The following is a 14,504-nucleotide window of genomic DNA, read 5'->3' on the forward strand; positions in this document are numbered from 1 at the left end:
GGCGGCCTGAAAGTGACCCGCATGCGCAGAAGAAGAACACGACGTCACATGCAGGCCACAGAAGTAAACACGTGGGAGACTCTTTTTCATCGTCACATTTCTCCAGAATTATGACAAGTGTTCACAACTTCCTGTTCGTTTCATTACGGTTTCTGGCGCTGGACAACGCATCTGCCCCACAAGTCGCTCACTCCATCTCTCTGCCCGGTGTGTCCGCTCGGACAAGTAGCATACACGTAACTCAGAAGAGAGCTCCGGTCCGGTGGAGTTCAGGTAGAAGAATAATAAGATAATAGCGAGGTAGCGATGGAAGAGAGCCACGTGTTAATAATGGCGGCTCCGTCCACAGCAGAGCTGTGACAACAGCTGCTCTGCGGTGACGTCAAAGTCGCATCAAATGCGACCCGAGTGTCCAGACAGGTCGCGTTTAAAAAGATCCGATCTGTATCGGATTTGGACCACATATGAAAGTGGCCCAGTTCTGACCTGGAACAGATCAGACTCCACGTGACCCGGCCTGTTCACACTGTCATAAAAAGATCAGATCCGAGTCACATAAGGATTTGGGTCACATCGGCCTGCAGTCTGAACGCAGCCGTGTGTCAGACACTTATAGAGTTTGATGGCCACAGGGAGGAATGACTTCCTGTGGTGCATTTTGGGGGATGTGTATATATACACACACACACATAGCGGTGAGACCCGGCCTTCGGCTCCCATTTTTCTTCAGCACTGAGCTGTCTAAAGAGCAGAAGGTTTCCACTCAGGAAAGAAGAGCGATGTCTTCTAGCAAGTCGGCCCGAGCGGGGCGGGACGCCGCCACACCAGTACGGGTGTGCGGCGTCCGTGACACAGGCTTCTTTCTGACGTTATCCCCCATGCTGCGTGCGCCTCGGAACGTAGCACGCCGGCAGAGCGCTCACCCTCGGTTCACGCTCCTCATTCTGCGATCTTCTCTCCCTTGAAGAGAAGCAGCGTGAGGACGAGGTGGTGTGGTGGTCCACCCACTCTCTGGACGAAGCCCTCGACTTGACACTTTGCTTCGTGTGGACACAACACATACACACCCTGTACAGATATTCTTCTGAAGGAGAAATCTGTCGGGCAGTGTGTGATGCTGTTCCCCCGTGCGTGACCACGGCATCGCCGACGCAGTCCCTCCTCCTGCGTCCAGAGGTGTGTGACAGGCTGTGTTGTGCGCTGTACATGTGTGATGTACGCCATCATTTATGTAGCATCGCCTTAGAGGGTGAAGCATTTACAAAATAGTTAAGGGCCTCACTGGACCTGGGTTCAGGGGCCTGTTTCAGAAAGCAGGTTCAACAAACTTTGAGTGTGAACCTGAACTCTGAGCTGTCGAACTCCAAGCTTTTGGTTTCAGAAAGGCCGATCAGAATAAGTTCAGTCAGCTCTGAGTATGTTGAGCCTGATGGAGGCGCGAGTGGGGAGGAAAAAAAGCCTCATCAATGGAGCTCCGATACTACGATTCACCATGGCAACGGGTCAATGAAGGCGGAGCCTCCATTTTAATCGGGTGGAGCTAGAAATATGAACGCTGCCAACGCGGACCATGGTTGGCTCTAAAACGCAGGAGTGGAGGATCGATACGTTAACATTATTACATAAGGCTTAGGGTAAAACAAAAACTAACAGCCTATTTAACCGTAATTTCGATGTTTCTAAAGACGTACTTGTTCCAATATGTGCTTTGATATCGACAGTCAGGCGGCCGCTTCAGTGTCATGCCTTTGTGGTAAAGGCAGGGTTGAGCAGGTTGGAGCCGGCAGGTACAGTTTAGTGATTTATTTAAACAACTAAAGCACAGCACAGCGAGCACAGGTTTGAGTGGCTGATACAGAGTCCAAAACAGAGGTTGTCCAAACCGAAATCCAAATGGTGCAGGGAAACAGGGAGACACGACGAAAGGGCAGACAACAAGCGATCACACAGCAACTCAGGGAGACAGCAGACAATGACCTGAAAAAGACAAGACAGAAACACCAGGTACACACACACACACACACACACACACACACACACACACACACACACACACACACACACACACACACACACACACACACACACACACACACACACACGGATAACGAGCAGGGCGGGAGCAACACAGGTGACAGAGATCAGGGTTAACGAGGGACAGACATGCAGAGGGATCACTGGGGTAACAGACGTGACTTACTAAACACTAGACGACAGACAAGACAGACCCCCAAAACCCAACAGACCAAAACAACATATAATAAAACTGACTAAAAGTACAAAACATGACATGGCAGACAGGATCGTGACACAGTCCAATAGTTGGATCATTCAGAGTTCTCAGAATGGGAGACTGACTGGACCTGCAATGAGGAATGAACTTGTTACAAACTACTTTTGAATTGTTCACCCCTTGCTGATTGTGCCTTTGTAATTAAAGTACAGCAATAAGTGACAGTTGAAATTAAATACATTATTTTTGTTTGATATTCACAGCTGTTTGGGGATTATTTATTTTTTACTTTACTGTACTGAAAGGCATATAGGTAATGTCTACTTTATCTACTTTATCACTGTAAAGTTTAAACAAATCAAGTGCAAAATATAAATAAATGTGTATATAGGCTACTACATGATAAAAATTTTGTATTATTTGGAAGATTTTAAAAGTGACATTTTGTTCCTAAAATCCAGCCTTCTGTTGGGATCAGGATAATCCAGATTTTTTGGATCAAAGGGATCCTATTTCTACTAAAAAGTTTTGAACAACACAAACTGAAGCTTTGATCAAGATCAAAACCAGGATTGGATTAGGTGATCTGATGTGATTTCAGAATCCTTTTCTTCTTTTGAACAACCCATTTTCAAGATTTGATCCAATCCAACAGCCGAAATCCGATCAGATTACTTTTGAACAACTGGGCCCCGGGTATCAAATGAAAGGTCTGCTCAATCCCATCAGTTGATGCCCCCCATCACTGTGGGATGTTCCGTTCTCCAGCTACACGCCTGTAAAGCATGGGAGTGCTTTTGCTCACAGGAATGTTGATCAATAGTCACTCTTTTTATCAATATTTCAATCTTTTGGAAGCTTTATGTTATATGGAACGTGGTTGTATGGACAGAAATAATGTTTTAAAGATAACTCCCAATAAAACTCAACATTTAAACAGTAAATATTTGCCTGGTATATTTTTAAAATTGTAAAACTGTTGTATTTTAGTTTATTTTCATCAAAATTACAGTTACAATTGCATTCCAGGTGTATTAGAAGATATTCAGTTGCATTATAATCTATTTGATGATGGTTTTGATGGTTTATTGCATTAAAATAGAGCTTTTTTATTGCATCTCCATGTAGTCTGTTAATGTACAATGGATTTATATTCCTGAGCTTCTGACCTTTCAAAGGAGACCATAATTATGCATCTAGGTCAAATGGTTGAGGAGTTATTACTGATTCATTTTGGGTATGTTATTTTAGGCGTTTCATCCTGGAACTAGGTGGCTGTTTCCAACAGGTTAAATTTGCCTGCACTATATATAAGATTCAACATGAACTTGCTCCAACCCCATTAAAAATACACCGGTGGTGGCAGAACTGTAACCAGGGCCTCCACGAGAGGGGACTGCATGGTGTTTGTATTGTCCATGAAGAGGACAGAGATCAGGGGTATGTATGCTGTACTAGATGCAGCACTTCACTGCATAAACAGCACTTAAAATTACATAACCCTGTCTACAAAACTGTGCTGTCTTTTAAATTGTGTTATATCATATTTCTAATATAATGTTTAGCTGTGTTACTTTGTACCTTGCGACGACCTGCCGAGGACTACAGATGGAAAATAGCCTTCGGGCTAATTCTGGCATATAACCATTGATGAAAAGATATGCTTTTTAAATATATAAATAAATAAAAATTACTGCACGCGAATGGCATCTGAGCTGTTATTTGATCTTTCTTTTTATATTTTAAATGCCTTTTCAGCCTAATGTGAAACACTTTGAAACACCACCAACAATGACAATAGTCAACATCAAAATCAGAATCAGCTTTATCGGCCAAGTGTGAACACGTGCAGAAATGTGCTCTGTGTGACACAGAAATAGACCAACTGATAAGAACAAAACACAACAGCACAACATTTAACTCTTAACTAACAAGTAGATGAAAGAGATAAATATATCTAAAAAGTTTATGGTTTCCGTATCTTAGCCTGGTCTGTAGGCTTATATTTGGCACATTGTTGTAAACTCAGCTGCTGGCTGAGACAAACCAGACGCTCCTCCTCCTACCAGGTAACGTTACCTGCAGGCAGTGAATAACAGCAGAGAGGAGGAAGAGGAGGAACATACTGACTGTTGTCTGAGTTCTTCATTCTTTCTAAAAGTATTGTGATGTCAGATATTGACTTTATATTTAGTGAAGTTGTTGCTGCTCTAGAAAAAACATTTAGTTGTATTTAAAATATTAGTCTAATCTAGTCAAGTCTAATCTTATAATTTAAAAACAACCAGGCAGCTAACATGCACACTTCAACATTAGTTTATTTATCGCAGGTCGTATGTCACCTCAATATATAATGATGTTATCGCACATTGAATATTTTCCTCACGCCGTGCAGGCCTACCTCATGCCCATTGGGGCTGGTCTTACCAAATAACCGTCACTAAATAATAGTAAAGTATTGATAAGTGATCTCTGACCTCTTGGAAACAATAACTGGCTCAAAACAACAAAAGACCTTGAACAGGAAAAAACACCATCAGGGAGTGAATCCATATATGGAAATTTATATATGTGATTCATATGTATGTACGTTTGTTTATATGCGAGGACTGTGTGGGTGCATGGCCACTACTGAAGCCAAAACACAAGAAAGCTCGTTTAGCCCAGACTGATGACGGAATACATACTCTGTCTGATCAGACCAAAGGTTTTGGACATGATGGCATTTATAATGTCAGATTAATGTCTCTAAAAAAAAGATGGGTGAACAGAAGATCTCCACCTGATCAGGAGAGACTGACTTCCTTAAGAGATTAAGACTTTATGAACTTACTTGGTTTCACTGTTTGAAGGTTCTCTCAGTTGTTTCTTCACGTGTCAGATCAAACTGTTTTTACTGCGACACCATGTACTGCAGGGTCAGAGTATCCAGTATCCTGGGTGTGTTACACAGAGCTGAGCTGCTGAGTCTTCTTATGCTTCAGATATCCGTGAAACTTTCTCTCTCAATCCATGTAGTCCGTCAGCTCAGTAAATATAAAGAAGCTGTGAGGAGAACCTGACCACAGTGTTCTGTAGTCTAGCTGGAGACATGTACATACAGATCAGAGTTTCTTACCTGCTGCTGAAAGTTGTAGTGGGATAAAGTTTGGAGAGAATCTGCAGCCAAACACACTTCCTGTTGTTGAAGTTAAGTTCCTGTAGTTGTTTTCCTTCCTCTGCCTGACTGCAGACGGACCAGAGTCCCTCCTGCAGATCACTTTCTGTAAGTCATGTGACTTCTGGTCAGGGGGGTGATGTGAATTAATTTAGAGCATTATAGCCTAAATGTTTTTCATTAATTACTAGAGCAATGGTGGTCTACATCATCATTTACAGTGTTATTTTATAGTGTAAAGTTAGGATCACAGTGTTAAAACTCTACAGCTCTGAGTGTGTGTGCTCCTTCCTGCCCTGGCTCAGCAGTAGCACATGTGTGTGTGTATGTGTGTGTGTGAGTGTGAGCAAGCTCGTGTGCTTTGGGAGAAAAGGGAGGGAGCATCAAAAACACTTACAAAGGAAAATATAGAAGCAGATTTTGTGAAAATTGTATTACAAAACATACATCAATATAGTCCATCACAGTGAGAATGTCCTGTTTCTAGCACGGAGCACAAACAACACCAGTTTATTCCACAAAAGTCAGGTTATGGAAGAAATGGCACGATCAAGCAGAGTTCATGCAGAGGACACAGAGAGGAGGAGCAGGCAGTCAGGGACTTTCCCAGATTCAGGTGCAGCAGGAAAGAGAGCCAAGAGATGATGTGAAGCCAAGAAGCAGAGCTATAAAAGGAGGTGAAAAGTCGTTACATGGTTTTCATGTGGACTCGGGTCTCTGTTCTGGTAACAGAATGGGACTCTATTTTGCACCGATCTCTGACTCACTCCGGTGGAACTTTTGGATTCTAATTGGTGTCTGTTTTTGTTGATAATAAAAATGTTGGTAAAAGTTCAAGCTTTCTTATCTGGCCCAAGTCTTGAATTTTTACACGACAGGGGGCTTAGGCAAACAGTTGGCTCTGGGAACTGGTCCCCGGTCAGCCCACTCTCCAGACAAAACATTTGGCTCTGGGTCTTTAGAGACCTTTATTCCTGCATTCTTGAAAGTTTGGAACAGTTCATCATGAAATGAGCCATTTCACTAACAAGAACCACACAATCAATAGACGGGATTAAATGATTTATTGAAGAACAAAAGAGAAAGATGGACGAGGCTCGCAGTTGCAGAATGGAAATATTCTAAAGTGGTGACTGGGAGCTACAACAGAGACCCCTGTAAACCCAACGGAGAGGAAGAAGGAGATGAGGAGAGCAGACTCTTGCTGTGTACATGGATAAATGCACAATATTAAACCACATGTAATCAGATAGAGGGGGTGGGGCAGTCGTTAATGGGAACAGTACATTGTAATTTGAGTTATTGGTTCCATATGAAGCAAAACATTTTACATCCAATCAAAGTTAGGATGTTAACGAATACATCAGACAATGCAAAAGCAATTTATTGATATTCCCAAAGTTATGGTCTTGACTAGTAAAAACTGAAATAAAATCCTGAGTCCTCAATGTCCGAGACAAGACAGAGTACAAGTGCCGTCGAGACGAGACCAAGAAGTGGACTTAAGGCCGGTCTCCAGACCAAGACCGATCTAGATACTACAACACTAGCTGATGCTAACAGACTCCCATCAGTCCAGTTCATTTATTTATTATTTAATGTTTCCTCTGACGTTACCTTGGTATAACGTTAGTGCTGCATACTGTTACAGAACGGCCATTCTAAACTCTTTGCTTTTATTTTTTAATATGTACTTTTACTTCCGGGTCACCTGACCCACCTGTTTTTATTTTCATAATGTCTTTATTCAAACAAAGAAACAAGAAGCAAATTTGCAAAAACCAAAATCGGACTGTTATTTTAATTTGGTTAAATTTTTTGTTTCAGGAATGCATTTCTGTTTCACACCTTATAGAAAAATAACATCACACCTTTCACACCTTATAGAAATAACATCACACAATATAGAAAAATAACATCACACCTTATAGAGATGACATTACACCTTATAGAAATAACATCACACCTTATAGAGATGACATTACACCTTATAGAAATAACATCACACCTTATAGAAATGACATCACACCTTTCACACCTTATAGAAATAACATCACACCTTTCACACCTTATAGAAATAACATCACACCATATAGAAAAATAACATCACACCATATAGAAAAATAACATCACACCTTATAGAAAAATAACATCACACCATATAGAAAAATAACATCACACCTTATAGAGATGACATTACACCTTATAGAAATAACATCACACCTTATAGAAAAATAACATCACACCATATAGAAAAATAACATCACACCTTATAGAGATGACATTACACCTTATAGAAATAACATCACACCTTATAGAAATGACATCACACCTTTCACACCTTATAGAAATAACATCACACCATATAGAAAAATAACATCACACCATATAGAAAAATAACATCACACCTTATAGAAATGACATTACACCTTATAGAAATGACATCACACCTTATAGAAATGACATCACACCTTATAGAAATGACATCACACCTTATGGAAAAATAACATCACACCTTATAGAAATGACATCACACCTTATAGAAATGACATCACACCATATAGAAATGACATCACACCATATAGAAGTGACATCACCTGTAACAGAAATGACATCCCCCATGACATCATGTTATAGAAGTGGCATCACACATGACATCACATGTTGTCAGTGTGTGCGTGGCGCTCTCTCTGGGTGAGTCTGATCTCTGCTGCCATCTGGTGTTTAAGCAGCAGACGACACTCTGATTCTGTTCATCAGTATATGGAATATATCCCATCATCAGGATTCATGTTAATGTTGAGGATTTCTCTGTGTCAGTGGCGTGGCGTGTGGTAAGATATTGGGGAAGCCAAGTGAGAGGGGATCATGTCCTTTTTGGGGGGCAGTTATCTAATGTATTGTGCTATTACAGTGCAGAGGATGATTTTACGCAAAATTGAATCATACTTTAAAGATGCGCACGATCTGTTATCAATACACACACTGAAAGTTGTATTTACCAACACGTGCGCTCGCGCTCACGCTCGCGCTCCATGATGTTCCGGACCTTTGCTTCGGGAAATTGTCTCTAACTGGACCTCTTTGAATTCAAATTGAATACCCCTGATGTTGATGTTGATGTGCAGGCGTTTCTTTTTTTTATTTTAGCCCTGCGGAGAAAAATATGGTGTAATGATCTGATAGTTTGGGGACGGGGTCGGGTTTGCAGACAAAGTGATAATTGATTTTAACATTTTTGGTGATGACCAGATCCAGAGTGTTACCTTTCTCGTGTGTTGCCTCCCACACAGGATTGTCTGTTCTATTAGATTCTAGATTAAGTTCAACATTTTTTAAAAGCTCTTTAAAATGATTAGCGTCTTTGTTGTCGTCTTTATTAACTTGGAAATTGAAATCACCAGCGATAATGATACTTTGGTCTTTGTGAGTGTCGAAAACACAATTCACAAGCTCTTCAAACTGTATCAGAAATTTCCCGACTGGGTTGAAACATTTTTGGACTTCTGTGCACTTATCTTTTAAAAATGTCCTGACCTTCTTCTCCTTCTCAGTAAGAACATTCTCGCTGTTCTTGTCCTTCTCATCCTGACTACTTTGGCTGTCTAGCCCCATCTCCTCCAGAAATTTCTCGATGTCCTCTTGTATCTTTTTCTGAAATTTCCTGACTGGGTTCAAACAGTTGTTGATTTCCGTGCACTTATCTTCTAAAAATGTCCTCACCTTCTTGTCCCTCTCAGTAAGAACATTCTTGCTGTTCTTGTCCTTCTCATCCTGACTACTTTGGCTGTCTAGGCCCATCTCCTTCAGAAAATTCTTGAAGTCTTTTTCTGTCTGTTTTAGAAATTTCTTGCATCCATTGCTTGGTGGACGATACACACAGATAATCATAACCTCCCGTCCACCAAATGTCAGCTTTGCGCCAACATGTTCAATATCAACATCAAAATGGATTGGGTGACATTCTTCATTATTTAGGAACTGGATTGCTACCCCTCCACCTTCTTGTATTCCTACCCCTCCATCTTTCTGCTCTTCTCCTGTCGGCCCCGCTCCCCGTCCTCCATCTCTACACTGATAACAAAACCTGTAGTTTTCAGGCGTAGCCTTCTTGAGCACATCCTTTGCATTTTCACTTTTTAAATGCGTCTCTGTTGTAAGAAGGGCGTGCAGTTTGTTTGTTTCTATGAGAGCTTTGATCCTCGGAGTTTTCTTCTTGTTCAGTGACGAAACATTGATCAACCCCACCCTTATTGCAGATTCAGATGTACCTTTCCTGGCCTCTAAATCCTTTATCTTCTCAAAGATTTCTTGATTTTTATCTTTGTCTTCCCATTTTTGGGATTCTTCCTGATCGCTCTCTTCCTCCTCTCCATCACCCTCCTCTTCCTCCTGATCGCTCTCTTCCTCCTCTCCATCACCCTCCTCTTCCTCCTGATCGCTCTCTTCCTCCTCTCCATCACCCTCCTCTTCCTCCTGATCGCTCTCTTCCTCCTCTCCATCACCCTCCTCTTCCTCCTGATCGCTCTCTTCCTCCTCTCCATCACCCTCCTCTTCCTCCTGATCGCTCTCTTCCTCCTCTCCATCACCCTCCTCTTCCTCCTGATCGCTCTCCTCTCTGCTCCACTTAGGTTTGTCTGTTTCAGTCTCTTCAGCTGGATATGAACTAATATTATTGTCTTGTTGAAGCTCGTCCTCGTGTTCTCGCTGACTTGTAGCCATCTGGTCAAACATCTTCCTGTGAAGAAACCAGACGACATCACTATAATTCATGGTTTAGCATGTTGGATATCATTTTAAACGAGTAGCAATTTAAGGACAATTCTTAACAGTATTTCACACGTGAAACACTCAACACTCAAAGTTTAATATTTTATTCATTTAGTTTAATTTTCCTCTTTTTACACTTTTTCCTTTTTGTTTGTTAATAGTATTATTTTTTAATATCTACTTTACTATTATTTGTTTTTTAAGGTGTTTGTCTAATTTTTGAACAGATTACACTTGGAGATGAAATCGTTTACAATAACATGTTGGAACATTCGAGGTCTGAGATCATCAGCTTTTGGTTTAAAGAGCAGAAATCCAGATTTTAATAGAGAGTTAAAAGACTCTGACATCATAGTTTTACAGGAGACATGGTGCAGAGAAGATGTTTCCACTGGTCGTCCTCACGGCTACACTGACATTATTTTACCATCAACAAAAAATCCCACAATAACCCAAGGCAGAGATTCAGGAGGCCTGACTATATTGTGTAAATCAGAACTGAGCCAGTCCATCAGTTATTAAACAAGAAGAAGCTAATATATGGTTGAAAATTAACAAACATGGCACATGTCTACATGTGTGCCATCTATATACCTCCATCAGAACCCCCCTACTACAACCCAGATACTTTCTCTATACTCTGTGGACACTTCAACACTCGAACAGGGTAAAGAGCTGACACTATGAACACCCAGGGAGACAAACACTTACCTGGAAGCAACTGCTTCCCCCTCCCTGAATGTCCTGCTAGAAAGAGCTTTGATAAGCTTACTAACGCAAGCGGTATGCAAATTCTACAGCTCTGCCGTGCGCTGGGTCTCTACAGAGTCAACGGCGGGCTACAAGGGGACTCCCTGGGTCTGTACAGAGTCAACGGCCGGCTACGAGGGGACTCTCTGGGTCTGTACGGAGTCAACGGCCGGCTACGAGGGGACTCTCTGGGTCTGTACGGAGTCAACGGCCGGCTACGAGGGGACTCTCTGGGTCTGTACGGAGTCGACGGCCGGCTACGAGGGGACTCTCTGGGTCTGTACGGAGTCGACGGCGGGCTACGAGGGGACTCTCTGGGTCTGTACGGAGTCGACGGCGGGCTACGAGGGGACTCTCTGGGTCTGTACGGAGTCGACGGCGGGCTGCGAGGGGACTCTCTGGGTCTGTACGGAGTCGACGGCGGGCTACGAGGGGACTCTCTGGGTCTGTACGGAGTCGACGGCGGGCTACGAGGGGACTCTCTGGGTCTGTACAGAGTCGACGGCGGGCTACGAGGGGACTCTCTGGGTCTGTACAGAGTCGACGGAGGGCTCCGAGGGGACTCTCTGGGTCTGTACAGAGTCGATGGAGGGCTCCGAGGGGACTCTGGGTCGCTACACTTACAGCTCAACTCTTGGCAGTAGTACAGTAGATTATTTCATTACAGATCTAGATCCAATGTCTCTCAGAGCTTTCACAGTCACCCCCCTCACACCCCTCTCAGATCACAGCAAAATCACTATCTATCTGAAAAGGGTTCAGTCTAAGTCTGGAGCCCTGTGAACTGTTTAACAGCCCATACCCATACAGATGGACCCCAGACAGCATGGGGGCGTACCTAAAGGCACTGGAAAATCAAAACATACATGATTTAACTCATTTATTTCTAACTGAAACATTTCCCCAGAATAATTCTGGTGTAAATTCTGCTGTGGACAAAATCAATTCAATATTTCAGCATTTGGCTTCATTGTCTAATTTGAAAGCCTCCAAACCAAAACCTCAACAAATGAACAGTAACTAATGGTTTGACAATCAATGCAAAGACCCAAGGAAAACTTTAAGGAAATGATCAAATGAAAAGCACAGGGACCCAGATAACCAAAACATACGCTATCAATATGAGGCCACTCTGAAACAAGTACACCCTAAAAACTAAGAAAAAACAACACAGCAAGAAGCAGCTCTGTGAAACTGAGGAATCCTTAGAGTCCAACCAGTTCTGGGAGAAATGGAACAACCTAAACAAAACCCAGCAGGATGAATTGGCGATCCAAGATGGAAATACTTACTTACTTAATCACTTTAGTGAATTATACAGTAATATTACAAAAAATGATGATCAGTACAAGATATTCACGAAATGGAAAACTCTGGAGGCAGTGATAAAAAACAACCAGAACCCTCTAAATTACCCTGTAACAGAACAAGAATTAACAGAAGTCATCCAGTCCCTGAAAGGAAAAAAGGCTTGTGGTATTGAAATCAACGAAATGATCAAATACTCAGACCATAAAATCAGATTGGCTATACTAAAACTGTTCAATACTATTCTAGCAACTGGAACTTTTCCAGACATCTGGAACAAAGGTTTAATAACCCCAATTTATAAATACGGAGATAAATATGACCCAAATAACTACAGAGGAATATGTGTATCCAGTAACCTGGGAAAAATATTCTGCAACATCATTAATAAACGACTTGTCAACTTTGTTGATAACCACAATATTCTGCATAAATGCCAAATTGCCACACAACAGACCATATATTTACCCTCCAGTCTCTAATTGATCAAGACTTAAACATTAAGAAAAGAAAGGTATATGCCTGTTTTGTTGACTTCCATCTGGCATGAGGGCCTCTTCTATAGGCTACTTGAAAGTGGCATTAGAGGAAACACATTTGATTTGATTAAGAACATGTATACAAAAAGTGAATGTGCTATAAAGATTGGAAACAAACAAACAGCGTTCTTCTCCCATGGGAGGGATGCAATCTCAGTCCAATTCTCTTTAATCTATATATCAATGAATTAGCAAACCAATTATAAAGTTCCACGGCACCTGGCCTCCTCCTGAACGACACAGAGATCAGAGGTCTGCTGTATGCAGATGACTTAGTGTTGCTCTCACCTACTAAAGAAGGTTTGCAGCAGCACCTTAACCTCCTTCAGAGATTCTGTCAGACCTGGGCCCTGACAGTAAACACAGCAAAGACTAAAATACAGAAATAGGAGACACCACTAAATTACAACACACAAAAAACTACACTTACCTTGGCCTCAACATTACATACACAGGGAACTTCAACATGGCTGTGAAAGATCTGAGGAACAAAGCAAGGAGAGCTTTCTATGCAATAAAAATAAACTTTAAAATCTATATTCCAATTGAAATCTGGCTGAAAATATTCCAATTTGTACTAGAACCAATAATTCTATATGGTAGCGAAATCTGGGGGCCAAAACTTAATAATAATAAGACAATAATAATAATTTGACAAATGGGACAAAACAATCATAGAATCTTTCCATAGAGAGTTCTGTAAGAGCATCCTGCAGGTGCAGAGAAAGACACCAAATAACCTGTGCAGAGCAGAGCTCGGCCAATACCCCCCCCTACTAAAAATACAGAAAAGATCACTTAAATTTCACAATCACTTAAAATCAGTTAACCCCCACACATATCATCACAAAGCCCTAACATACCAGGAGCTGAAACCAGAAGAGTCCCCTCAGCCAGCTGGTCCTGAGGCTCTCTGCAGTAACAAGTCCCCAACAGCCTCAGGACAGCAACACCAACTCAAGCAGACCAAACCAAATTATCAGCAAGCAGAAAGAAAAATATATTGAATACTGGAAAGAAACAGTAAATTCCAATGTTATCTGACCCTAAAAAGAGAATTCACACTGGCAAATTACCTGAGTACAATAAAATGTCCTAAAGTAAGAAAAATGTTGACAACATACAGACTGAGTGAACACAGCCTGGCCATAGAAAAGGGTCGCCACAGACAGAGCCGGCTACCACAAGAGGAGAGACTCTGCTCCCAATGTGACAGGGGACAGGTAGAGACAGAGCTGCACTTTCTAACCTCATGCCCCAAATATAAAACACTAAGAAAAAAACACTTTGCAAACATTTCCCAAATATACCCCGAATTCGAATTCATATCAGACACACAGAAACTCCCCTATTTAGTGGGAGAAATGCCCAAATGTGAAATACTTGCTGCAAAATATATCTCCTCATGCCATGAAGTGAGGACAACCAGTGGAACCTCAGACTGATAAACAATTGTACACATTACACTATTGTACACAAATTATTATTATTTTGATAGCTTGCTATTTTAGCAATTGCTTTTTGATTCTATCTTTTTTTTATTATTTTGAATCAATTCATTATTTTTATTTTTTCTTATCTTTTGACTGTTTTATTTATTTATTTGATTAAAATTTTTATTATATTTAAAAAAAATGTATCACACACACACACACACACACACACACACACACACACACTCACTCTCGCATTGCAGCGTGGCATCTCCTTAGGCTGTACCAGTTTTGCAAACTCCTCTACATGTTTT

General features: G+C 41.5%; 1 protein-coding gene across 6 annotated transcripts in view; it reads right to left on the minus strand.

Moving 5' to 3' along the window:
• The window catches only part of LOC123964633, an 11,104-nt gene extending 5,657 nt beyond the window's left edge, over window positions 1-5,447 (minus strand). The window contains exons 1-2 of one of the 6 annotated variants that reach the window (XM_046041515.1): window positions 5,352-5,447; window positions 5,067-5,259 (exon numbers count right to left, since the gene is read on the minus strand). Coding sequence is in view for 2 of the 6 variants with exons in the window: in XM_046041505.1 (XP_045897461.1) it covers window positions 1,692-1,744 (53 nt within the window). In the remaining 4 variants the exon portion in view is untranslated. The other 5 variants (XM_046041511.1, XM_046041513.1, XM_046041508.1 and 2 more) reach the window with 5 other exon arrangements.
• Window positions 5,448-14,504: the final 9,057 nt, after the last annotated feature.

The sequence above is a fragment of the Micropterus dolomieu genome, linkage group LG02 (genome assembly GCF_021292245.1).
Source record: "Micropterus dolomieu isolate WLL.071019.BEF.003 ecotype Adirondacks linkage group LG02, ASM2129224v1, whole genome shotgun sequence".
Lineage (NCBI taxonomy): Eukaryota > Metazoa > Chordata > Actinopteri > Centrarchiformes > Centrarchidae > Micropterus > Micropterus dolomieu.